Source organism: Adelges cooleyi, unplaced genomic scaffold (assembly GCF_023614345.1).
Source record: "Adelges cooleyi isolate 19-005CV unplaced genomic scaffold, UGA_ACOO_1.1 ACOO_flye_CR_arks_rails_tigmint_CR_PRNA_574, whole genome shotgun sequence".
NCBI lineage: Eukaryota > Metazoa > Arthropoda > Insecta > Hemiptera > Adelgidae > Adelges > Adelges cooleyi.
In genome coordinates this window covers 12,679,318-12,705,309 of record NW_026096268.1, presented here as the reverse complement: position 1 = coordinate 12,705,309, position 25,992 = coordinate 12,679,318, and the positions used below count along the sequence as shown (strand labels likewise).

Genomic DNA, 25,992 nt, shown 5'->3' with positions numbered 1-25,992 from the left:
GATCTAGCTATTGACGAGGACTAGCTTGTAGGCTATGATATTATGAAAAATGCCTAACCTAACCGATATTCATAGGTGAGGAAGAGACATTTTTGAGAAAGAGAAAGACGATATATAGATTATATTGGTTTGAGAGAGACGATAAGCGGCCTTTTTTAAGGTCATGTGTACCTACAACAATTACCATACGATTAATACAATAATACATCCGTATTTATTTTACAAGCAATGAACAAAATAACAATATTATTATTTATTTGTTAAGTGCTTAACTTTTATATACTTCAATCGTTTATAATTATTTATTATGTAAATGTATGTGAAAATAAAGGACTCCGATAAAAACTTAATTTTAAATTTAAACTTAATGCATTAGGACTAAATTATAGTACACACTTGTACGATTGTTATCGTATCAATTACCGATGGTTGATAGTGATAACATTACAGTTGTTTGATAATATTTCTTTGACCACGCTGTACGACAGAAGGAATATTTTTTTTTTTTTTTAGCAACTGACAAAAAAAAAACGACCTGTACACACTGTACATCACAGAAGAGATTCGTCTCAATTAGAGTGAGAGCATAACGAATTATTATGAAAAAAGACCTTGTGTCCTATATCTTCCGGACGCTAAGTTAACCGTGTTGTTGACTTAATATAATGTATGAGTTAAACGTTCGGGGCATACTCGCAAGTTACCCGCTAAGATTGATAATATCTCCGCAAAGGCTCCAGGGGGTTAAACGCGGCGAGGCATCAGTTTGTTTGTTTTCGTTTAAAAATTATAATAACATATAATGTTATACGCCTACCTTACACGGGACGAGGAACCGGGCCGATGCCGATGAATTCCCTATTAACTCGTGCGTGACCCGGATTTCAACGCTCAACTAAACTTACATATCTCAGTTATGCTGGGGTATTATGTAATAACAACATGCGTTGTACGCGTTGTATAAATATGACAAGTATATCCGGCGGATTTCGACCAAAGTTGGCAAACTGACACGTGCAGAACGCCTTGGAATTCGGCAAAACACTATAACGAATACACCGAACGGCGGCAACGTTGATTAGATATGTCATCCGCAAACTGTATTCGCCGAATATCTCTAAATAGCCCAAAAGGGTTCTTTTGGGGTTTTTTTTTTTTTTTTTTGTAAACTCGTTAAACAAACGCAGAACATCCATCCATTAATTTGGACGCGCCGTAATTGGTATAGGTACGCCGTTTGGACCTTTTTGTAATTGCACAACCACGGTATACAATATACCGCACTAATACACGTAGCCGAGCCTTCATTTTTTTTTTCACTCGTTGTTATTATGAAACACGGTTTGTAATGTATTATAGGGGGGAAAAGTAGAACTTAACTTTTAAAAGCTACTATAGTGTTGTTTTGTATTTTTTTTTAACTATCCGTTTGGCTTGATATTCTAATTCTTAAAATACACACACAGTTATCAGTAATAATAGCATGTTATTCTTTTGCTCGACAAACTTGAGATTCCAGATGGTTAGGTTGCCTGTATTTTTCACCATACAGTGTGTGCGGTTTAACCGCAATCGTTTTTCATACCATCGCATGCGGTTCATCTACAGGACGTGTGTGTGTGTGCAAGTTTTGGTTTCGATAAAATAACAAATAAAAACGAAACACGCGAGATCCGATCAATACGATCGCTGTAGATCAGACACTCGAGAGAGAGTATATATCAAAACATATATACAGGAGGCGCGTTTTGTAAACTGCCCTGGCCGTTAATTTATGATTGCCACAACACCGGCAGTGCGCATAGAGAGAGCGCGGTGACCGCGGCAGTCCATCGCCGTTATTGTTTCCTTCCTTTTGATAACCCACGGGGGTAGTTTTTGGGAGGGGGGCGGGGGTGGAAGGAATATGTACGCACTTGTATTGTATACGTACGCCGAATATTATCGAACAATGTATGTGTATATGTATGTACGTGCAATGAAATATGACGGAATAATATTATAAAATAAAAAAAAAATTATAAAAAACTACACCGTGAAATATATGGCCGGAGGACTGGGCGATAAATCTATCGTTTTCGGATCGAATAAACAACGCATAATCTACACGTTTATACTGCTATAATAATATAATGTGTATATATTATTAACGTTGCACATTCAACGCGCTCGGCCCGCGCTGGGGCGTTAAAGAGGGCGGTTGGGGGTATAATACTATATGCGGAAGTTCCCGCTCGTTATGACACATAGTAATATAACCCAGACGATAGTATCTATCTGGTAAACGCTATTGCGATTTTTGTTTGTTGTCGTTATTAGTGTTATTATTATTTATGATAACGTTAGACCAGCGGGATCGACGCGGTTTTTGATTAATGAACAACAGCTACTCTCGAACCGCAGACAACGACGCCGTCAAAGGAGAGCCCAAACGGCTAACATGATAATATAATATAATATATTGTTATACTGTTATATAATACTCAAAGCAGCAGCTCTCGAAGTACACCGCTATTATGCTGTTGTGCTCTATGCGCATCATCCTTTAGGGGTACCTCTATATACCTCTACACGTAGAGCCGCCCAATAATAATAATAACAGTAACAGATAAGGTCGAGTCCAGTGTGTGTGTCGGGCTCGTTCAAAATTCCGGTCGATCCTTTAATTAATTGCACCCCCGGGGAAGGGCCGACGACAAACTTTGACGACCGCATAATTTTGGTATTCAAGTAGTAACCCCCCCGCCCCACCTACATATATCCCTGTTTTGAAAAATGTTTGGAAACACTAATCGAACTAAACATGTCGTTAAGATAGATGTCGTTTAGATAGATAAAAAAATATTGAGTTAAAAAAAGTTTGGTTATGTTGATAATAAACTGCTCTTCTCAGCGATAAGAAAAATGTATTTTCTCAGGATTTTTCTTTTTTGTACATACCAAGGAAAAACTATTAGTTTATAGCGTTTTGTATGACCTATTCAAAATATACTTGTTTTTTTTTTTAGTAATGCAAATTAAACCGACGGAAAGCAAGAAAAACGGTATAGAAAATAACTCATTAAATTCAACTTAAATTAACATTTTAAAAGCCAACAAAAAAAAATTATCAAGATTTATTTAAATCATTTAATTCGATAGTGAATTAATCAAATGAAAACACTACTTATCAGTACAGCGGAACAAATAATATTGTACATTACTTATAAACAAACCCTAATTACACTTTTTGAAGGTAAACCGGAATAGAAATTTCTAAAGTTTCTACTGTTTGGAATTGAGTGTTTAACAGTTGTGAAATAGTATAAAAAAATGTAAAAAAAACCTCGAAGCTAAAATAAAAATATATAAAATGGCACAAAACTATTATTATTTAGCTGAATCACCACGGCAGTTATAAATTTGCTATTTAGATATATATTATGTAATTCTATGGTATTGACCTTAACATAGGCTTGATTGATTACTTATCCGTTTCCCAGTCTGCCGAACAATGCGACACTAAAAATAAAAACAAATTAGGTACTCGGTGCAAATGTACATATTATACATTTTTTATCTAATGGATCTTAATACGCGTTTAAATACTTCCGGATTTATTTTTGGCGCCGGTTTCGGGTTTTAGCGGCGTTTTGATGATTATCCCTCTCGGTCAAGTTCGCATTTGCCGGGTGAAAGTACTTTTTTTCTTTTTTTTTTTGCTCAGCACACCACCGCGGGATTTAGTCCAGTTTGCGGCGATACTTACAGACGGTAAACACCTTAAGCCCGTTGCCCTGTTACCGACTAAGCCGATAGTAAACGTTTGCCAGAGAAAATATTAACCCCGTCACGCCTCTGCGCTATTTCCGGAAGTGGTTGTACATTCGGCGAGTCGTTTTTAAAAATGATCAGCATTTCGAAGGTCCACATGCAAATATTCAACCATTTTTTTTTCTTTAATAAACACTAGAGGAATCTCCTACTCGATGAAATAAAAACCGAAACGGCTGTTTGGCGTTTTTTTACATATTATTATAAAAACAGTTAACAAAGTACAAAACTATTAAACCAGGAACGGAGAACAATTTGTACAATGAAATGTTTAAAAAATTATTCTGAGATCATATGATTTAACGCTCAATATGTTACTTCTCTGTAATATTGTATCAACCAAAGTGGAACTGTGCCAACAATCTCAAATCAGACCTTAAATGCAAATATTAACGATGATTGTGTTATTGATGAAGCAGACGGCTATAATATTTGTTTTATTTTTTTGGTTAATAATAAAACGATAGATTTTAGCTTCGATGCAAAGCGGAAGGTATTGGTTTTACTCTGATGTGTGTTTTTTTTTTATCTGTATACACTGTAACTTCTTTAATACTGGACCAATTCTTTCGAATAGCAACTCTATAAATCGCAATTTTCATCTAGTTGGTACTTTGGGGGGTAAAAGTTGAAAAAGTTTAACTCTTCACAGACGAAAGTTGAAAAAACAAAAAAAAAAACCGTACGAGTTTTTAAGTTAGAACTTTTACTGGCTATAGCTTCGAGAAAAAGAGTCGGATCGAGTTGAAATTTATAAGAAATATTTATTTAGTATGCCCGCGCACGTCAGTTGTATCAAGTTTAAATTTAACCCAATGCCCACCCCCCTAGGGGGGGTACAAGTTTTTTTGTTTTTCGGGGTTTTTAGCCGTAATTTTAAGACCTTTGGGTTGAAAATTTGCCAGTAGTTGGAACTCATATGTATCCATAACATATTAAACGGAAAAATAATTCGGCACAACAGTTTTTTTTTAATAGCCGGAAAACTGTGTTTTCGCAGATTGCGTATATTTTAACAAAAAACACTTAAAATCTTAAAAAAATTGTTATCAAATCATTAAAACAGTTTTATGTAGATCTATGCAGAATGATACTATTAAGTTCTGTGCTCAAGTAACACTTTTGACTTTAAGTTTACACTAAGTTCAATTTTTTTTTTTTTTTTTTTTTAAGTACAAGCGCACTCTACCAGATGTGAGAAACGAAAAAAAAAAGTATAATTTTTTGTTCTATTGGCATCATTGTGTGTACGAACGGCATATTGATGCGCGCTCTTATCTGCTCCGTAATGAATTATGAAATCAGTTATGATAGAAAATATTGTATATCGTTTCAATTAGTATTTTTAAATCTCTACAAAAACGCTAGTTTTTATTCTGGTTATTACTTGTATTGCGCTGTATAAAACTTTTATGACGTAGTTGATGTTTATTTTATCAATTTTCATTATTTAATAAAAAACAATTTGTCAACAGAATATAACTAACTGGGTGTGGATTTTATTAAGTCACAGTTGATATAAAATCGATTTGGACTTGAACTTTTTGCGGAATGACTGAATTCAATTTAAGTAACTAATTTAATTTTAATTGGCAGCCATTTCGTGAGAAATGATAACATGAGTTGTTTATACTATATTGTATAGTTGTTGTAATTATCAATTTTCGAGACAAAATAATATTCGATCGTGACCATATAAACGCCCGATCGCGTTATCAACTGTCCACCGTCTTATGTACACGGTACAGGTGGGAACGAAAAACCCCTTATCGTCCCGAGCCGGTCATGGTGTGTGAGAGAGAGGTCGGGGGGTGATGACATTTGTAGGTAGTCGCCAGTCAGTATTCGATAATTCGATTATCAGTTATTGATTTAAAATTGATCCGGAGTGTCAATCCGCTGTCGTTCCGAGTATTATTATTTTTATTTACATATTGTAAAAAATATTTAATTATAAAAAAAACCAGTACAGTGGGGTCGGGGCATAGTGGGGACGGAGCATAGTTGGGTCGGGGCATAGTGGTGACGGGGAGGTTACAGGTTTACAGGAATTTTTAAATCTGAAAGTGATAAAATCACTTTCGAAAAAACGCTTCGATGCAAATCGGTAGTTAGTATTTTCAAGCCAGTACAGTCCAAACCAAGCACAGTATAAACCAGCAAAGTTAGAAAGTTTTAAATGAAGGTTCTGTATTTACAAATGAGCATCAAAGCGTTTATTTGAAAGCGATTTTATTCAATTTTATCACTTTTATTTATAATAATTCTTGTAGACCTGTGACCTCTCCGTTTCCTCATTGCTTTGATTACATTATACCAATACTCTACTGTACTAGTCCTCTTGGATAAAATCGCTTTCAAATTAACGCTTTGATGCTCATTTGTAAATACAGAACCTTCATTTAAAACTTTCTAACTTTGCTGGTTTATACTGTGCTTGGTTTGGACTGTACTGGCTTGAAAATACTAACTACCGATTTGCATCGAAGCGTTTTTTCGAAAGTGATTTTATCACTTTCAGATTTAAAAATTCCTGTAAACCTGTAACCTCCCCGTCACCACTATGCCCCGACCCAACTATGCTCCGTCCCCACTATGCCCCGACCCCACTGTACTGGTTTTTTTTTTTTATGTTAATAATTGTTGTGAAATACATTCAGTCTGCTTATTTTTGACATTTTGGAACTTAACTACATCGATGCAAGACATTGGTTTGGGCTTGATACATTATTTTCATTTGAAGTATCAACAAAAAATTCGGACCAAAATATAGTTTATCGATTCACATTAAAAGTACAACCGTATGCAGCTACAAAATGTATATATATATATATATATATGTTTGAAAAAAAGTAATAATATACAGTACACGGGGATGAAAGGTCTGGGTACGCTTTTAGTTGAGTAGTTTTCCATACAACTTTTCAAAACACGGCTAATTTCGTCGTTTAACGTCACAAACTCGATACAAACTAACTTTTAAATAAACAAATTGTATTTTATTTAACTTCAAATCACATTGCATAAGTATGTTTTCAACTTTTCGCAATCAATCGGAAAGTACGAAGTTCAGTAAACCGTGAATATACATTTTTAAGTATATTTAGTGTCGGCGAGGGGAGGGGGGAGGTAATTGCATACATTTTTTTTACTGTGTATTATTTAATCGTAAAATATTCAAACTCCTTACGGTTAAATATGTTCAACTTATATAATTAGTTATTACCAAAAAAAATTGCGTTCTTCCTATTGGCTTACGTTTCCCCCATCTGATCATATAACGTCAAACATGAAAATAATAATAGTCATTTAATGTGGAAGTTAAAATGAATACTATATTTCTATAAGCTTGATAAAACTCGGAGCTAAAAATAACTTAAAGATGACTCGTTTCGATAAAAAGTCGGTGTCTACTAGACTATTTGAATTTAATTTAACCGTATCAACGCGTTTATTAAAATGTCTAGCTATTATGAGATGATATGATTATCATCCAGACCATTGTTGTAGATAAAGTTTTTAATTTAAAAACAAAATAAAAAGACAGCTTAATTTATACGTATGTAGATAAATAGTAATTAATTACTTATCTGTGTCTAGATAGAGCTCAACACTATCCTACTGGATCTTAGGTAGCCTATTTTATTATGCGTCTCAAAGACCCCGGCATCCTATTAAAGCTAAATAATATTATAGCTACACTCAGCTGTTGGTGTTTGGTCGTAATTATTTTCAGGACTTTGCACGCAGTAGTTGTAACACTGGTGTAAGACAAGATGGAAAGTAATGTACATTTTTTTGTATGTAGCAAAGACAATATTATAATAACTTGCATATTATGTACTAGCGCCTCCGCCGTCGGTGTTGTATAGTAATCACGCCTTGTATTCATTACTAAGGTCTCGGTACTGTTATACAAATATATCAACGGCAACAGCAAACTAATACCTACGCCCAGTCTGCTCGATAGTAATCATTATTATTATTATGATGACTGTAATTTATTCGGTTTTAAAATTTTGTTTTAATGGCGTCTCCGACGTCTCCTATATATATATATATATATATATATACAATATTGTGTTAAAAGGATAATGTAAAATTATAATAGTTTCAAGCAGAATACATTATTATACCCTGCTATATACATCACGGCGCATCATTAAATATTTATCAGCCTTTTAAGCGCACCGTTCGGGGAAAGAAATCAAAACTAAAAGAATAATATAATATAGTTGAAAAAATAATTATATACAGTTCTAAAGTAAACCTTAAGTTTGAACGGCGCACTGGAAAAATACTGTCGTATAGGGTTTCTTAAAAAAAAAAAAACTTTTCTTCGAATTTAAACATATATATACAATACATTACTCTACAGTAGGTAGCTATTATACAGTATCTTATAAACTTTTCTTTTGTCATTTCATTAATTTCGATCATACTTTCCCGAAAGCATCGTTCTTTTCTCGACCGAACTTAAGGAAAGTATCAACAAAAAAAAATTGAACAAATATAAATGTATGCATATTTTATAAAAATATATGATTTGCATTAATTAAATCTAACTGAATAAAAAAAAAATTATATTCCAATTTACAGGGTTTTATTCATACTTTTGTAGAATTCTAATATAGCTTTAGACCATCCGCAATGATCTGTGATTCAGGCTAAAGTTGTGCTTCGCGAATACTCACTTCCTTCAAAACTTTTGTAAGACATTTTATTTTTTTACCCAAATACCTGTTCCCTAGCCAAGAAGTTAGTACGAAAGGTTTGGCATGGCAAAGATTTTGCCATGCCAAAGGTTATTACTACAATTCGAAATCCAACGAGAGTCCATTAGTTTTGAATGCAATATCCGACATCCGTCAACCGAGGTCACGTTAACCGGTCACTGGACAATTTGCACGTTAAACATATTCAATACCACTAGGATGGCGAGACGCAAATGCAATCAATACTTTAAATTGGCTGACCGGCCTATTACAGTTGAGCTGAGACACTATTAATTGTACTCGACGGTCAAATACCTAGTTACCTTTTTCGATCAGTGCAGAGCATTCGTTTACTGACAAGTGATCTTCGTTTATACTTCACAGATTTACCCGCACTTGCCTTCCTATAGCTTTGTCTCGACAAAGTGAAATTTCCAAAGCGTTTTCCAGTCGATCACTAATCACTGAGCCAACTTATCTGTGAACGAAGATTTTGTGTATGGTATATTTCGACAATTGCAAGGCCAGCTGTTCGTGAGCAAATATCTATAGTGTGTACAAAACAAAATATACATATATATAATATAACGAGTAAGAAACTCGGCGAATTTCGTTAAGCCATCGCTCGGTGGTCGTATAACGAGCTGTATAGTAATCTCTTGCATTTTTCTTGTTGTTATTATTAACGACCGAAATTATCAAGCAACGTGTAATCCCATATTATAATTGATGTATAACCGTAGAACGCGTTTAACGAGAAAACATGTTAAATGTTACTTAATAATATACACATAGCAAACGACACCAATTACTCGATTACAATATTATGTTGTACAGCTAATATTTGCTATTACTATAAATTGATTGTTTTTTTTATTTCTTTTTGTGTAAGTAACCGATGGATTTTTTGTTTGTTTGCCAGGACATCGCGAAGACCATGGACGGGTCGTCGGTTTTGTTTTTGTGGTGGTCGATGATAATGCTGACATCTGTCGACACCACATTCGGCTGTCAGTTGTCCGAGTTCATGTGCGACACGGGCTATTGCGTGGCCTTAGACAAATACTGCAACGGCTACGACGATTGCGGCGACAAGTCGGACGAGCCGCCTTACTGTTCACGTGAGTTAAAATACCAGCTGTATAATGTAATGCATATGTTATATTGTTACACTACCGATTCAACGTACACGTGGTCTGAAAAGGAACGTCATACAAAATGTTGTCACCGAAGAATCCTTAGAATGGAAACGATTTTGAATGGTATTTTGTTTGATAACGCTGCGATTCGCATAACTTATCGCTGAGCATCACAAAGTTATCAAAATACGGTAACTACGCAGCTACTGTCGCCTTAAGTTACTTAAACGATTGAATGCGATTTTTGTTGACAAAGACTGTGCGATTTTTCAGCAATCCGTTTTTTTCGAAGCCGTCGATCCTCCCGGCGTTATAATAATATAGCCGATACCAGTGAAGGCGTGTGCATAAAAACCATGGAAAAGAATCACAGCACAGCGACACTCTCTATGTTGGTCTATAGAGCCGGTGTCTACCAATCATGTCTATTTCGGGGGATGGGGGGGAGGGTTCTCGTTACCCCGATTGACAGTCGTGCGATATTTCTATTCTAGTGAAATTGTTTTCAGACATCAAAAATGTTATATCGGGATTCCGCGCCACCGATTCGGCCGGAGCCGTGTTACAAACGATTTTTAGCAAAACACTGTCTGTTGTTTATGTCGAACCATAAAAGATTGCCGAAAACGAATTTATTTCCCACCCATTGTTTTGCTTGTTTTTCAGTCTGTAAACGTCTTTACAGGTCGCGTGGAAAAACAGTGTGTTTTTCTCGGTGCATTCTTGTCCAGCGAAACTCTTTTTGACTTTAACCCAAATATATTAACTAACTAACAAAAATATAACAACAAATTTATTATAACTTCAACGATTCGTTAAAGTCGCGTTTTAGTATTGATATTTTTTAATTATTTTGTCGAAGTTAGATTATGTGAAAAAAAAATGATAATCATAGCTCAACTGCGCCTTGGTGAATTAAACAAATAATAGCATAGCAGTTATAGCACAAACAAAAATAAAAACACTTTTTAGCGTTTAATTACCAACATATGCGCATTAAATAGCATCTAAGTATTGGAAAATATGTAAAATAAAATTTCCAAAAAAAAATTCGCTTATGACATCAGGTAAGTGTGAACTAAATTTGTATCTTACTATATTGTACTATAGACTAGTCGACGATTAATAACTCAATTTCCAAAGTTTTTCAAGAGGGTACGTTGGAAAGAATAATATACTATTTTCAATACAATGAGTTGCCGTAAACAGAGACATCGTGGTCGTGCAGCACTCAATATATTATGTTTTGGTTTTCCAGTAGAGAATAATAATCATATATATATATATACATAATCGATGACGACTATTGTAGTAACAAATAACAAACTTTTGACTCGAAAACAACAATATGGAAGTATTGCAATAACGCATACGGTGAAAATCTAGTTCGTTCCGCTTTTTATGTCCCGAACTGTTAAATATTATGTCGAGCTATTTTGCAGACAGACTGTTTCGAACTTAACGCCCCAAACCGACGTGATTAAGCGATGTTGTTTAAACTCAAACGAACCAACAATGTATAGAGTCGAGTGTATAGGGAATTTGTTGGGGAACGACCCCGTTTTTACAGTGACCGGGTAGTATATATTTTTTTGTTCAGCTCTTGTTCAAACGCGGTTTCGCAAAACTATGTCAAACACCTACCACACATTATACGACACGAGGAAAAACACATATCCACATATATACACACACGTAGTGTACAGTTTTTGAGTTAAAACGCATTTCCGCCAGCAAACATAAATCACCAACACACACCGTCGACGACTGTCAATGTGATAATGTATGTACCGTGTTCTTGGTTTTGTTCCGTTGTGGGGAAGTATTGTATTTTTTTTTTCAAACGCACTTAACGCGGTTTGTTTTAGAGTATATTATTATGGAAACACGAAAAAACCATACATAGTAACTGTAATATTAAAATATGTTATTATCTCTGCACATGTGTGTTTGTTTTAGTCACACCGTTTATTAAGCGATCAAGTGTGAATGGGACAAACACATGTATATTATAACCGTTTCCAATCCATTCAAACGTTAAATAATTAAAACAGGCAAAATCACAGTAAACTTTATTCATTCATTATGTTATATTCGAGTTTAGAAACAATGACAAGAAACGTACACTTAAAGAAGATCAGAATAAATTCTATTTTTTTTTACTAAAACAAAAAGATAATAATAAGAAATTTAACATAATTATTACTAACTTATTAACAATGTTATAACTACTATTAGAGGATTAGAGTGAGAACTTAGATTTAAATGGAAATTTGAGTATAGAGAATTTGGTTAAGTTGGTACGTTTCGGTCTTTATGTAGGTTTTTGTTTGTGATATATCAAGGGGCAGAGGTTATTAGCCCCGCAAGCAGATCGACTGGAACGCTTGGGGAGTTTTAGTGTTGGAGGGTTTGAATGTGCCCCAGACTTGTATGCCGTAGGACCAGAGTGGACGGATTAAGGATTTGTATAGGATTAGTTTATTGTATAGAGAAAGCCTAGATTTAAGGAGAGGTCTGACTTACGTTTTTGTTTTAAATGTGGGCCCCAAGTTAGTTTTTTGAGTAGACAATCTTAGGAACATTAAATTTATCAGTAGTATACATGGTAACAGCACATTCTATAATGTCGCACGTAAGGTTATCCTGAAACATTTCTTCATACGAATAGAGTACATTGTTCTTCTTTTTTGTTACATCATAATAATGTTTGATGTTTTCTACTGCTTTTATATAATTTTCGACAGTGTCTGCATATTCTAACAATTCGTTTATTTTATTTATAGAGAATCGGTTATCTCTGGCTATCTGCTCTTCGACTTCATCCAATTTAATGAACTTTAGTCTATTCAAAACCATAGGGTTTGAGCACCGTCTAAATATCTGACCGATCCATTTGAGTGTTATAGTTTTTTTTTCCGGCCATTCAACAAAAAGTTTCAATTCTCGGTGGGTAAGTTGAAAATGTCGCTTAACGTTTTCCGGATGAATATCTAACTCGATAAAATCATAAAGCAACTTAACAACCTTATCGCCTAAATGATCAACTGCTTCTCTGAAACGTTCAGTCTTGACATCTGACTTTCTGTATTTACTCTCTCCCGTGTGATACATGTATTTGAATAGCGAAATGTACAAAGCAATAGCAGTGTACACAGGATGGACCGTAGCGGCCAAAACTTGTCTTTGGAACGATTTCAAGCATTTCATATCGAAGATAAATGTCGCCTTCTCCAATAATACTTTCATGGTGGGGTTTTCTATGTCGGAGATTGATGTAACTACTTGGACACTTCGAAGCAATTCTAAATGATCCACGTCGCCGACGGGTGTGGTATTTTGGTCGCCGGACAAGAGGTCGTAGAACAACGCATTTCTAGGATACAAATGTAAATATGGTTCGAGTTCATTTTCGGTTTTTTGTTTTTCCTCCATCATGTATTTAATCAACAACGCACTATTATATAATTGGTGTATAGCTGTTTTATCATATGGAGGTCTATTTCCATATCCATACTCATTTGCGGGCCACTTTTTTGGTAACAGATCGTTGAGTTCAGCGAAATCCGAACCCAGCACTTCCGTGTCACGTTCTATCTTTGTTTTTTCCCAAGTCAACACGGTTTTATGACAGTTGATTAACAGGCTATTAGATATAGAAACAAGTAATATGGAAATTATATTTTGAAACATTATTTTACATACCTCCGTGTCTGTGACGGTGGGTAATTTATGTCTTATCTTTTCTTCGACCGATTTCATCATTAATGATCCGGAAACATTGTTCAAATATAAATTAACTGCCATTAAATCGTGTGGCTGACTGGTTGGATTATTGGCCTGCAAATCTTTGAGCATCGCCAAGACAATTTCTCCTTGAGTTTGTAAGTCATTTCCATAAGCTCGGCATGCTTCGTAGGTAAACTCTCGTTCGTCAACACCAAAGAAACTATTGTTTATCATATAACTGGTCGTTTTTAAATAATAATACGCGTATCTCGAATAATAGCAAGCTTTTAAATCTTCCGGCGTTACCCACGTAGTCAAAACTGTCAACACAACAAAACTCGAGAGTATCATATTTGTAATATTCTGCACTCCAAACACAGCGAAAGAAGTCACTCAATGTACGCCTTACTATGGTCTTTGAGATGTAATTCGTAGCATATGTATCGAGGGACACTTTTTGATACTGTATTATATTTGTTTTACACGTATGCAAAGCTGAAAACACACTGGTTTAGCAATGTTTCGAGTTTTTGTACAGTAAACATATGTTTCGCCTGGTGTGCCATATCGGTTTTAAATACAGAGGCTAAAACATTTGAACAATTTGTTTTATACATAATATTATTATATGCGGTATACAGAGTAAAGCAATAACGCAGTATTAAGCTAAGATCTCGCCGGTAACATTGATCATCAGACTCAGTGGACCGGTATAAGCGTTACCTGGAATACCTTACTAAATTATTAAGATATCCCGCACTCCTTTCAAATAGCGGCCTAATGTTTTTTAATATCAAAAAATATTTATTTATCTCAGAAGTATTTTTTTTAAATTTATTTACACCAAAAAGTTCACACTATATTATTATTCACCTAAAATGTATTCAAGTCCGGTTTGGTTTATTGGCTGACATGCATAGTTCAAAAGGTATGGTATGTATAATGTACACTGTGTGTACATAACATACGAAAACACTTGATTGAGGCATAGTAACACATGTTTATAGGCTTGTAAACTATTTGATAAAGCAAAACAATAATCATGCATGCAATGTGTAAAATGTTTATAGTATGTATTCGAAAAAAAAATAGTAAACATCGGAAAATGTATCAATTTTAGGAATAAACATTGTAATTTTGGTTAGAAGCGAATCCTTTAAAATAAAATTATACCTATAACGTCACCGAAACCTTTGTACTGTTCATATTTTTTTATTTCCTATTGATATACATGTTTTAAATTATCGTCTTTCTCGATAAAACGTTGCAGAAACAAAATTATCGCTGTGTGTGGTATTGAAGTAGACGTCAAGTTAGACGTCACCGTTACACGTGAACTACCGAAGCGGTCAGATGTGAACTATAATCGAATTTCGATGAAAAACAATTGAAGCGGGACGCGGTATAAAACAGCGTGTTTGCAATGATTACCGATGGGAGAAGATACTCCAAGTTTGGAAACGATAACAGTGCGCGGCACTCGACAGTGCGTACGGCTCTCTACATCTCTCACTCTCTCTCTGAAGTATTTATATTAGTGTATACACAGGTTTTTGTACAAGACCTCCGGGAGACAGACTTACCGTAATCGTGTGGTCGCAACAAGTGGTCAAGTACAGTAACAGCTGCTGTTGTACGCCAAATTGACTTTATCCGGCTTGCGACGCTCCGTTGTCTTTTAGTTTGACGCTAACTTAGCCGGTTATAATACGTTAGTGTATACATAATACTATTATAATCGATTGGGTGCGCGAAATCGCACGAACGCATACAAAGAACTCCGAACAAACCCTGAAACTTTCGTTTTATCTAAACGCTTATCGGCTGGACTATCGCTCTAAGACTGTCTCGGTCTAATGTATATGCGTCGGACATTGATGTTTCCGGACCCCTCGTAAGACTTCTCCTGAAAACGGTACTTTCCAAAATCAATACAAACGCGGCGATTCAGGCGTGACTTCTCTTCATTCAAATCAAGACAAGATTCTCCTGTTTTGTTTCTCCGTTAAAGCCTAACGATTTTGATGTTTCATATCCGTCTACTACCGTGTTGTACTATACTTTTAAAAATAAAGTCTAAGCACTATACTTGTATTGTTTGGTCGATACAAATGAACAATATTATAGTGACCGGTAATTAAATGTGTCGTCAAATAATGTGATTTCATATCCGCCGGATGGGGGACGTGGATTTTTTGCCGGAAGTCATAGCGCACCGCGTGTGTTTGTTCTCTTCTGCCGGTACATTTTTCATTAGCGATATTGGACGCGCTATATGTATTACAATATAGGGTTGGTTGTATATTTTTGTGCGCCATACAATATAATAATAATAATATACCTTTTATATTTTATCGTTTCGTTTGTCTTGTTTGAGTTGTGCGCGCGGGGGCAGAACCGGCGACGACGACGGCTAACGAGAATAACAGGGGGGCAGCCGGATTTGATGAAAAACTTATTGGCCGCAATTAGAGTATCGCCGGACGCTTTTATAAAAATTGGAAATCCACCTCGACCCCACACGTCTCCTGTTCTCCTTTAGCGCCTTGCCGGCGGCATTCATTTATATATATATATATATATATATATTGACGGTCGAGAAGTTATTACGGAACCTTTCTCCGACCAATCGAAACCGACCGGAGGTTGTAGCATTAAATGGACCGAGCCCGGACGTTTAAAACCGTCCGACTGTTTGCTGCTAATCGATGACCGACTCGGATAAACTACCTAGAGACGGATAACTAAGACCCGGTTAGGCGAAGGGTTTACCCAGAAGACGCACGAACCTGCGGCGACTGACTCGCGTGTGTAGGTACATATCGATGGGCAACGCCCGCGAGTAATTTAATTAAGCCGATATATTACTTACGGCCGACCGAAAAACAAACGTGTATACGATTTAGGTTTAACCGCGGTGGTCAGTTACCATCCATCACTATGCCCGTGTACGCTGTGTATTTACTAGTATCGACAGAAATCAAAGCGCCTCCAGCACTCGGGCCGATTATATTTTTTCCCCCTATAACAGTCTTAGCGGTTGACGTGGCCGGCCGAATCTCAATGTATTGAATTCGATGGACACCAAATTGTAATATATCCAAATGTCAAAAAAATGCTCTTTTCCTGATACTTATTAAGTTTTATCGTTGGCGCTGTTAATTTTATAGCGAAATATTTACAACCTTTTGCTTCGAAACTATTAACATTGTTATTACTATTAACATAATACACAGTAATATAGCACAACGTTATGGTGTAATCGATAATGGTGTATTTTGTTTTATTCCGAAGTATCCGACTGATTATAAAATTGTTATAGCTCGTATAAAATATAAAGCCTGATCGAGCCGGTACAAAGTGTATTCAAAGCGCGTTATTAAAATTCCAATACATCACGGTCTTGCATACTGTGCTGAGGACTAAATGAACTGCATGATATTTTATACAAAAATTAAATCTCAGCATTATAAAATATACAATATTACATAATAACGTTACTTGGCGTAATGTTATTTTATGATTTCGTTGGCCAATAATAATGAATTATTAATTTTTATAAGTTTAATAACGCGTACCAACTATATTATACTTTATTTTTGCCAGCCACGCGACGGTCAACAAAATAAATTACATATTAGTATTGGAAGTATAATTTTTGAAAACAACTCTGGACCGGCTCTTGATAATTTTCTAATTTTATGCGCAATAAAAGCCACCGTCACAATAAAAAGTTAGCGTTATTTATATACATATTATTTTATTGTTGCTAATTTTCAGCCGGTTTATTTGCCGTTCTCGCTGTAATAATAGATTTGTTATATTCAATGACGTTTACAGCCGAGTGCACCAAGGGAACGAGTTGTTTTATTAAGTATATTATTTGGATCGTTCCGAGTTCCATGTATACAAAATTATTGTGTAAAATTATAGCTGTTATTTTATTAGTAATGCGTTATTTTCAACCGAATTGGCGTGCGCGTGCTGTTTTTTGGATAAAATATAAACTAAACAATAACGGCAACTTATTATGTTCATCACAACAATATTACAATATTACACAAGAGCAACTGGTCGATGCAAAAATGGTGGAAAATTAATATCCACGTCCACGGGCTAAGATAAACAATTTTGGATTGTTGTAATAAACTTCAGTAATGGTTTAAAATTCTAATACTAAAATTCCGAACAATAATATAATAGTTGATAAGTCATAATAACGGTTTTTATTTTGAATCTAATGTCAATGTGATTCATATAAACATAACAATAAAGTCTTCTCGTACATTGCACTACATTTGCTTTCCCTCGACACAATCAAATATATTATTCACAATAAATACAATTTTCATAAAACGCTGATCAAAAATTAATCAAAAACCCATTTTCAAAAAATTGGAAATACTTTTTTGCTGGGTAGGTTTTTCATGTTATTAATTACATGATTTTCATTACCTAACAAATGTTTTTTTTTTGTTGTGCCAAATTCTGTTTGATATTAAAAGATCATATTTTGAAATTACAAAAGTCGTGTGTTTTGAATGTTAAATGGGAATTTTATTATGAATGTTTTAGACGATGTTGCAAACCAAATTACTAGAACTCGTTTAATAACTACATTTTATGTTAGATCTAATTTTATAAAAAAAATAAACAATGTTTTAAGTACAAGCTTAATTAAGCCGGTTTACAGTGATATCATTTGGCGCGATACGGCGTTCTTTATGGGACGACAAAGCTATTTTGATAAATTAAAGGAAAACGTTTGATAAAAAAAAAAATCTAGGTCCATTCAAATCCAATTATTCTTTTCTATTGTTTTATTGTTCTCTCCTTCAGGTACTCATTTTATAAAATAAATTACTCGCCGTTGACGGTTTTGTATAATTTATAATTCTTAATTTTCTTTTCATTAAAAAAAAAAATAAGAAGAAGAAAAGAAAAGAATTTCAGCTTAGTATCTCGGTTACTTCTTTATTTCTTAAACGTCTTCTCGTATTTCAAACGCGTAACGACGTTACTTTTTTTTTTAATTTAAGTGAAAAAACAAACCGACAATGCGCACTTGAATACCACCCCATATAGGATCACCATAATTTTAAATAGCCTAATTACTTTGTACCATTTAAAAAATAAGAATACAAACAATGTTTAAACATTCCAAAACGTTTAGAATACGGTTACTTTTAGCACAGCCAAAAATTGAAAAGGCATTTATCAAAATAATATGTATTTTAAATTTTGTGCTGTATACGTTGAAACCCTTATAAATAGATCAATATATATATTGATAGTATATTTCATTCGCTAGTCCTGGCTATAAGAACGAAACTATTATTTAACTCGGTTTTGTTTATATTAATCGTCATTGGCGTTTGAAAACCTTTTGATCGCTGTATTCATTGTCATAGTATAATAACTTAGAGTAAATTTGGTCACCGCAACGGGGCGGTGATCACCAAAAATGTAACTTTCCGTTCGACCGTTTCATTAAGCTTTTAGTTTTATAGAGTACAACACGATTTGGCATCCGAAAGTTTTGTGATTAGTTTACCAGTTGGGTATAGTCTCGGTGTACAATAAAAACTCTTAAACGCGTTTCGGTCCGTATATTATCCCCAGAAATGATTGTTGTTAGATAATAAACAACCGCATTATTATTGTACAATTCCAAAAGCGTTAACAAAACATTACATTCGTGTATGATGTATACGTCATGATGTCTGAGTTCGGGCTTGTGCGCATAATATTTATCATCGCTATAAAATAGTGCTATGTTTAATACATTTCTACTACTAGGAGAAGGCTAGCTACGAGATGGGAACAAAATTTATGGCGCATTTTTGTTTTTGTTTTTTTAAAGTTGACATAATCCATGCTATAATAGATAGATAACCTGCAAAAGTATATAAGTATATATATATAAATATTATTGAAATACGCGTACACCTCTAGCACATTAGAGTACACTTTTAAGTAAGAGACGCATTATGTTTGTGAATAAAACAAAAAAACCGAGGGATGAAATATGCGAATTTAATGAAGCGAAAGGATGACATTGGCTCGCGTCAAGGGACATTCGTTTCCATACTTTGACCATTCAAAATGCACACGGCTGTATGAAAGGTAGGACAGGTAGGTACACGGCTTTTCGGTCTGTAAGCTGGTTTGTAAGTATGTTGTACAGCTGTTGTTGGCTGTTGCCCAGACCTATGACAATGGTAGTCACCGGGCAGTGAACGCGAAAATCGCCATTGTCGATTTGTTGTTATTCACGTGTGCATTCAATACGCGGTTGTGAAACTAACTTTATTATTACCTAAGTATTGTATATATATGTATATGTGTGTGTGTATTATGTTCGACAACAGTTATTTACTTGTATCCGTGTACTACACGTTATCCCGGTTAGGTTTTCAATAGTGTCGGGCGGTATACCGCGATAAGTTTCCATCCAAAATAATAATATCGTATTATGATTAATGGACGGCACAAAGTCCGGTGGCCGTCGTTCGGTCTCTATTTCGAGCGATGAATCTGTCTTTTTTTGCTCTCCCAAGTGTGTATGTGTATTGAAATCTCTGTAAAGTCTGTCCGGACATTTATATAGACAGTCTAGCGTTGGCGTGCGCGTATCGAAACGGGTGTTCACCGAGTGGAAAAGATAAATCACAGAGCCGACCGTTGCGTTTTGTTGTCCGTCCGGGGTATCGTTTCGGGTCATCCCGTCGGTTTAACGCGATCATAAGACTCCCAGACAAACGACAGGACCAGGGGGTTTTTTTAAAAACCACAAAACTCAAAATTATTTAGTATCCCAAGCGCCCCCCCCCCCTGATCTAAGTCAATGCCACCGAGTCGACGTCGCTGAACGTGGCAGATGCTGACAAGATTGATACGCCTCGATATTAATCGACCTGAGTCACATTCATCGAGGATTTTCTTATTATTTTTCCAGCGCCAAGAGACTAGTGTTGATACAAGACAAACTCGCTTCCACTTAAAAATAATCTATTCCAAAATGTCTTGATTCATTCTCGGACTAATCTATCCGGCATAGATCTTCCGTGGCATCTTCTTTTCTTAACGACGGCCAATCGAGCTGTTGACCGTGTAATCAATTTATAACGCGGCTGCGGCGCAGTGCGGTTCCGGTATCGCGGTTATCTTACATAGCAGGCGCTTTTATTGAAAGTATATATTATATATTGTTATTCTTATTGGTTATCGAATAACAATGACGTTGATATACCTGCCACGAGTCAGTTGTGTGCGGTCTATATATATATATATCGGTTTTATTTGACGGTCGTGGCGACGACAACGTGCAGACGTGCTTAAAATCTATGCAAATAATAATTCGGTCGGAGTCGACGGAAAGAGGCAAATGTGTGGCCGGCAGAAAAGATCACGAACCGAACGGACCTTCGCCGCCAAGATAAACATAATAAACTCACATACGACGATATATTATATATGTGTCTATATACGTGACCCGGGAGTATAAAGCGACTTGAAAGTTTCCTTATAATATTCTTACTACGCGTGTATTGTTGTTATTAAAAAAATCGCCGTCTGTCTACGGGCGAGATAAGAAATTTCTCCCGGTATAAATTGCACGCCCCGTCGTTCGTCGTAAAATAATCGAATTTTTTAAAACATTTTTATCATTTATCGACCGTGTCTTATATATAAAAAAAAAAATTCTATTTTATACGCCGAAGTATACAATATATAATGTGTATTCTAAATAAAAACGTAGCTCCCGGCCATTATTCCACACACAGGTGATGGCGTCGTCGTCGTCGTCAATGACTTTTAGCCGTCTTCCAACCGTCTTTGGCCGCCATCATCGGCGGAATAAATTATCATTTTAAACCGCACATGAATTATGGAGCAGTTTTACGCAATAAGCGTATGGCGTGTCCACCGCCCTTCTCCTCCTCCCCCCCCCAAAAAAAAAACCCACTCCTCCGCGTAACGACAAGTCTAAACCCGGGTTAAAACCCATATTTATATACACGTATATTATTGCACGGGAGGCGCCGAGGCACAGATTTATGCAGCGTCGGCGGTTTGAGTGCGAAGACGAGGATTTAGGCGGGCGAACCGAGTATGGGGGTAAGGCGGGGAAAACCAAATACCGAAAACGCAACAAAAAAAAGCCCCGTGCCCGTGCAAAAAAGTAAAGTATCTTTTTGCCCCGCCGCCACCGAGATAAGTACGGCCCGGCGACAACGACGGCGGTTTAGAGACGCGAGAACGGATAATCGTCACGCTCCCGGGATATGATTAGCGTTGGAAAAATGGGAAACCATGTTCGCGGGCGAAAAGTACCTATATCGAGACTATATTAAAAAAAAACACTACAAAAAAAATTGTTTAAAAAAGGTTTGTTAGGTATCTCCGCAGGCTAGTAAAAGTAAACAATTTGAACATGGTTTATTAAAGAAAAATCCAATCTAATATTTAGACCGAAATGCCAAAAACAAACAACGCGCATGCCTTGTTTACTCATAATCAGCTTATACACATGATCAGCTTTATGGGTTTTATGAATTTTTTTTTTGTCGTGGATAGGTACACACGTCTTGTCTTATCGCTAAGAGTCATCCTGCGTGCATTGTGTTGTTATATGTCTTAAGACATGTCCAAGTTCTTTGTACTTCGGAGGTACTAGTATCAGTGTACTGATTTAAATACATTATGTAGCTTTATATATATACATAAGTGTAACAAGGCTAAAACTTTTAAATGACGAAATACAACACGGATAGTAAGTTTTTCTCAAATTTCTATTTAGAATTTTTTTATCTAAAAATTAAAAAAAAACCTATTAAATTGATTACCAATTTAAGTTTAAAAAGGTCTTTTAGGAGTATACGTTAAAACTACCTTTGGTCTATTTTAGAATATTGCGCTTTGCGAAAACTACACTCAAACAAGTAAATAGGTACGTTTTAATAAAAATATCGTTTCTCCTTGGCTGACAGTGAAGAATTTGAATAGTTTTTCTCGAATCCCTGACCATCGAAAGCTTTCATATTGAGGATATATATATATATATATATATAAATAAAAATAATATTTGAATCGCGTGTTTCCCCCACGCCTTACTACTACTAGTGCGCGGCGAGAGGTTTTCTCGTTTTGAGTAAAATGAAAGGACCGAAATTCCGCGACGCTACTATACGGCTTAGTAACATAATAAATTACCACGGGTATTATGTCAGACCGGACTGGCCTTGCTCGTGGCAGACACTCTTTTGTATAACCTTTGCCGGCGGTGGACCAAAATTGTTATCACTCTTGATGCGCTCGCATTTCGGAGGATCAGCGCGGGTGTATCCGAATGGAAAAAAAAACGATCGTCGACCCCAAATATTAAGAAACGCCCGGCAAGAAAATAAACGACGTTTAGCCGCTGTGTCGGGCAATGTGAGCTAAAGAAGACACGGATCCAAAATCACAGCATACATATATATATATATATATACTATAGGTGTAGGTGTCGCAAAGTTGTTGCTAAGGTTTTATCTTGCGGTCCGGACGGCTCAGTCAAACACACACACACACACACATTCGGTACTCTGTGGGAAGGTTTTTTTTCATTCTCTCCGAGAAAACGGTAGATGTAACAAACTTAACGTGGACGTACATAGGACTGATCGACAGATAAAATCGGCTTTTACGACCCTGTCGGATTAAGTAACCGAGCGGCCGGGGAGCGAGTGAGGTCAGAGATATGGAGCGGCCTTATACGTCGTAAACGCGGTCGAATTAACTATGAAAATAATATCGTCGACCGAATTACACACAAACACACAACCGTTGTAGTCTCTCTCTCTCTTCCATCCCTCGGTCATGTCGGATTATAATTTAATTGCCGTTGTTTTTTTTTTTTTGAAAATAATTCTTCTTTAAGACTTGCCGGTACGGGCAACGCTAGTTGATATTGTCTTTACAACAACATAATATACTCGCAACGAACGCTGGTTTTAATTATTTTCTACGCCGGAAACACCATTTTGTTTTTTTTTTTTTTTGCAGACACGCGTATGAGGTCAAGACGATTCCTAGTTTCGTTAATAAGTTGAAACTAAATTTAAAAAAATAAAAAAAACTTTCACGTAACTTAAAGAGATGTACACGCTACGCGTTTATGTATATTCGGTTGCGTCCCACTTCCATATTTTATTTTGTAATAAATATTATTATAGACACGGCGGTATACTGTCATAAATCACTTAAACTTTAATGAAACTATGCAAATAATGAAAATCATGCACAAAAAAAACAAACATTGAAACACGTCAAAGGACATTATTTACTCACTCCTCGTGATATAAATCACGAATGAGTTATAAATGAATCTAAACAACGGTTATTCTTGGTCCTAAAACCTGTCCCCGTCTATCCTTGAACGGTCCGACAAACATAAAACTACAATAATAACTCAGCACTTTATCTAGGATTACATCTTGACAGAAGACCAACTTAGGGTCTACATGACAAAATCAAACGCTTCCCTCTAGATGCTAAACACAAACAACTCGGTGGTCTGATTTCCCAGCGTTATCGCATATTGTCCAAACTATATTAACAACAGTCATCGTCCAATTAGGTCTCGGCAAACAATGTACGCTTAAAAAACAAAAATCTAAGTTTTCTATCAAAAATACCATCGCTTAAGACATATTTTTAATATTACAAATTAAAAAATTCCAGAAATTTCATCTCTAGTACAATAATGTAATCTATCCTATCCAGTGCCCGACCAAACATATCTGCGCATCGTTTCAAACCGCTTTATTCATTCTAAGTGGCACCGTTTTGTTACAAAAGACCGTTTTGGCGATTTTCATGTGGTCCAACCAGACTGTATTCTACTGGTCTCCTTTTCTGTGTATAACTGATTTACATAAACTGAAGACTTTGACTACTTTTCTCGCTATTTTAATGTTCTCGACAAAACTTCATCATAAACTGCTATGTTTTAACAGCATCGAGCGTTAGCGTGACGTTTTTCGATTGTAAGCTCCTTTCGCTGCTTTTTCGATTTCGCAATGTAAAATATAATCATAAATTTACATTAAAGTTAAAATAATTTGCGATTGAAATGCCAGTGTGAAGTGTCCCGTTCTCGGGAAAATCTCGGTGCCAGCGCAGCTGGTTAAGATTTCGAGCGACTTAACAGGCACTTATTTGAGAGTTTCCGATAAATGCAAAAAAAAAAAAAACAATATTACCGTACGTGTGACCATTGAGACGGAACGCTTTAAGACGTATGATACGACGAGACGACTCGAATAAATATATGTATATATAATCATAACGAAGGTACTGTGAAACACAATACGGCATGAATACGAGGTGTAGGAAATGGAAATGACTGTAACGAGCCACCGGCAAGAGGCAGACACGGGGCGAATTGTATATAGTCTGTTGCTGGGTTTTCTCACAAAACGATTGCACCTCTTTGTTTTCGAATTCCCTCGTTATCTGGAACTGCACGAGACGATTTAAAAAAAAATCTATACAAAACCTTTTTTAAACGAGAAAGCGACTTTGCGTTGAACGGGGTACACAACAAAAATATGGTTGATGAAAATATCACAAGGAGAATAATATAACACCGTCCGCCATTAATAGCGTTTTGTATTCATATTTTATATATTTATATATATGTATACATTTTTTTTTTTAAATTTTACTCGGTTTTTGCGCGCGAATAACCCTATGTTTGCATAAATAATTTTCAAGCCCAAAAGTTTTCCCTTTCATCGCTTTGTTCTTCTTTTTTTTTGTCGAATTGGTGTATAACCTCGCGCGTCCTCCCGCCAACGTTTACGTTGGATAGGTATTTAAGAGGCGGCTGTGTATTTTTCTCGGTGATAATTTGTGGCGTGCGACCCCTGTCCTTATTATTATTATTGTTATTATTATTATTATATATATTTTTTTACGAGATAAAAAAGCGGCGCTTCTTCTTTCCCTCCCCGTGCGGCCACCCCCTTGCCCCCTCACCGTCTACTCCTTCCTCTCGTTATTGCTCGAAAATCCAATTTTTTTTTTTAGGTCTTGCGCGGTCCGACTCGCTTTTGTAGAGGTGTTTGCATAACGAAGAAAAACAGATTTTCCGCGTTTAATAACACTGTATAATGCGCTAGTTAGGGTTGCACGAGCCCGACTGTACCTCCATATAGAAGAAATACCGGCACAGGCAAAACGCGTTGCATAATTAACATTGAAACGACACAAGTAATAATTAGGGTCAAGAAAACATTGGACGTGTGTGTGTGCAAAGCCCAGACCGAATGAATCGTACTCGTTAAGATGGCCGTTAATGCGCCAAGTATACAATACTCAGGTATCGCATGCCCCCTACCTAAAAATAAGATTACCTCGCGACAATTGGGTAGATACAAAGAAAACCTTTGTTTACCCGCCTCGTCGTTTTCGAATAGCTAAGCCTTTGAGACGATGGCAATGTTATTATTACTCGTGCCGTGAAACAAAACAGCTATTGACATATTATGTACGGATAAATCATGCGAGTTCTGTCTTCGAACAGAGTTTAATTTATATTATGTACG

The 25,992-nt window shown here is 35.9% G+C and overlaps 1 protein-coding gene across 1 annotated transcript in view; it reads left to right on the top strand.

Moving 5' to 3' along the window:
- The window catches only part of LOC126843210 (uncharacterized), a 181,986-nt gene that overhangs the window by 123,130 nt on the left and 32,864 nt on the right, over nucleotides 1-25,992 (top strand). The window contains exon 4 of the mRNA XM_050580584.1: nucleotides 9,451-9,649. Within this exon, the coding sequence (XP_050436541.1) occupies nucleotides 9,466-9,649 (184 nt within the window). The 5' untranslated portion in view covers nucleotides 9,451-9,465. The remainder of the gene's footprint in view (nucleotides 1-9,450; nucleotides 9,650-25,992) is intronic.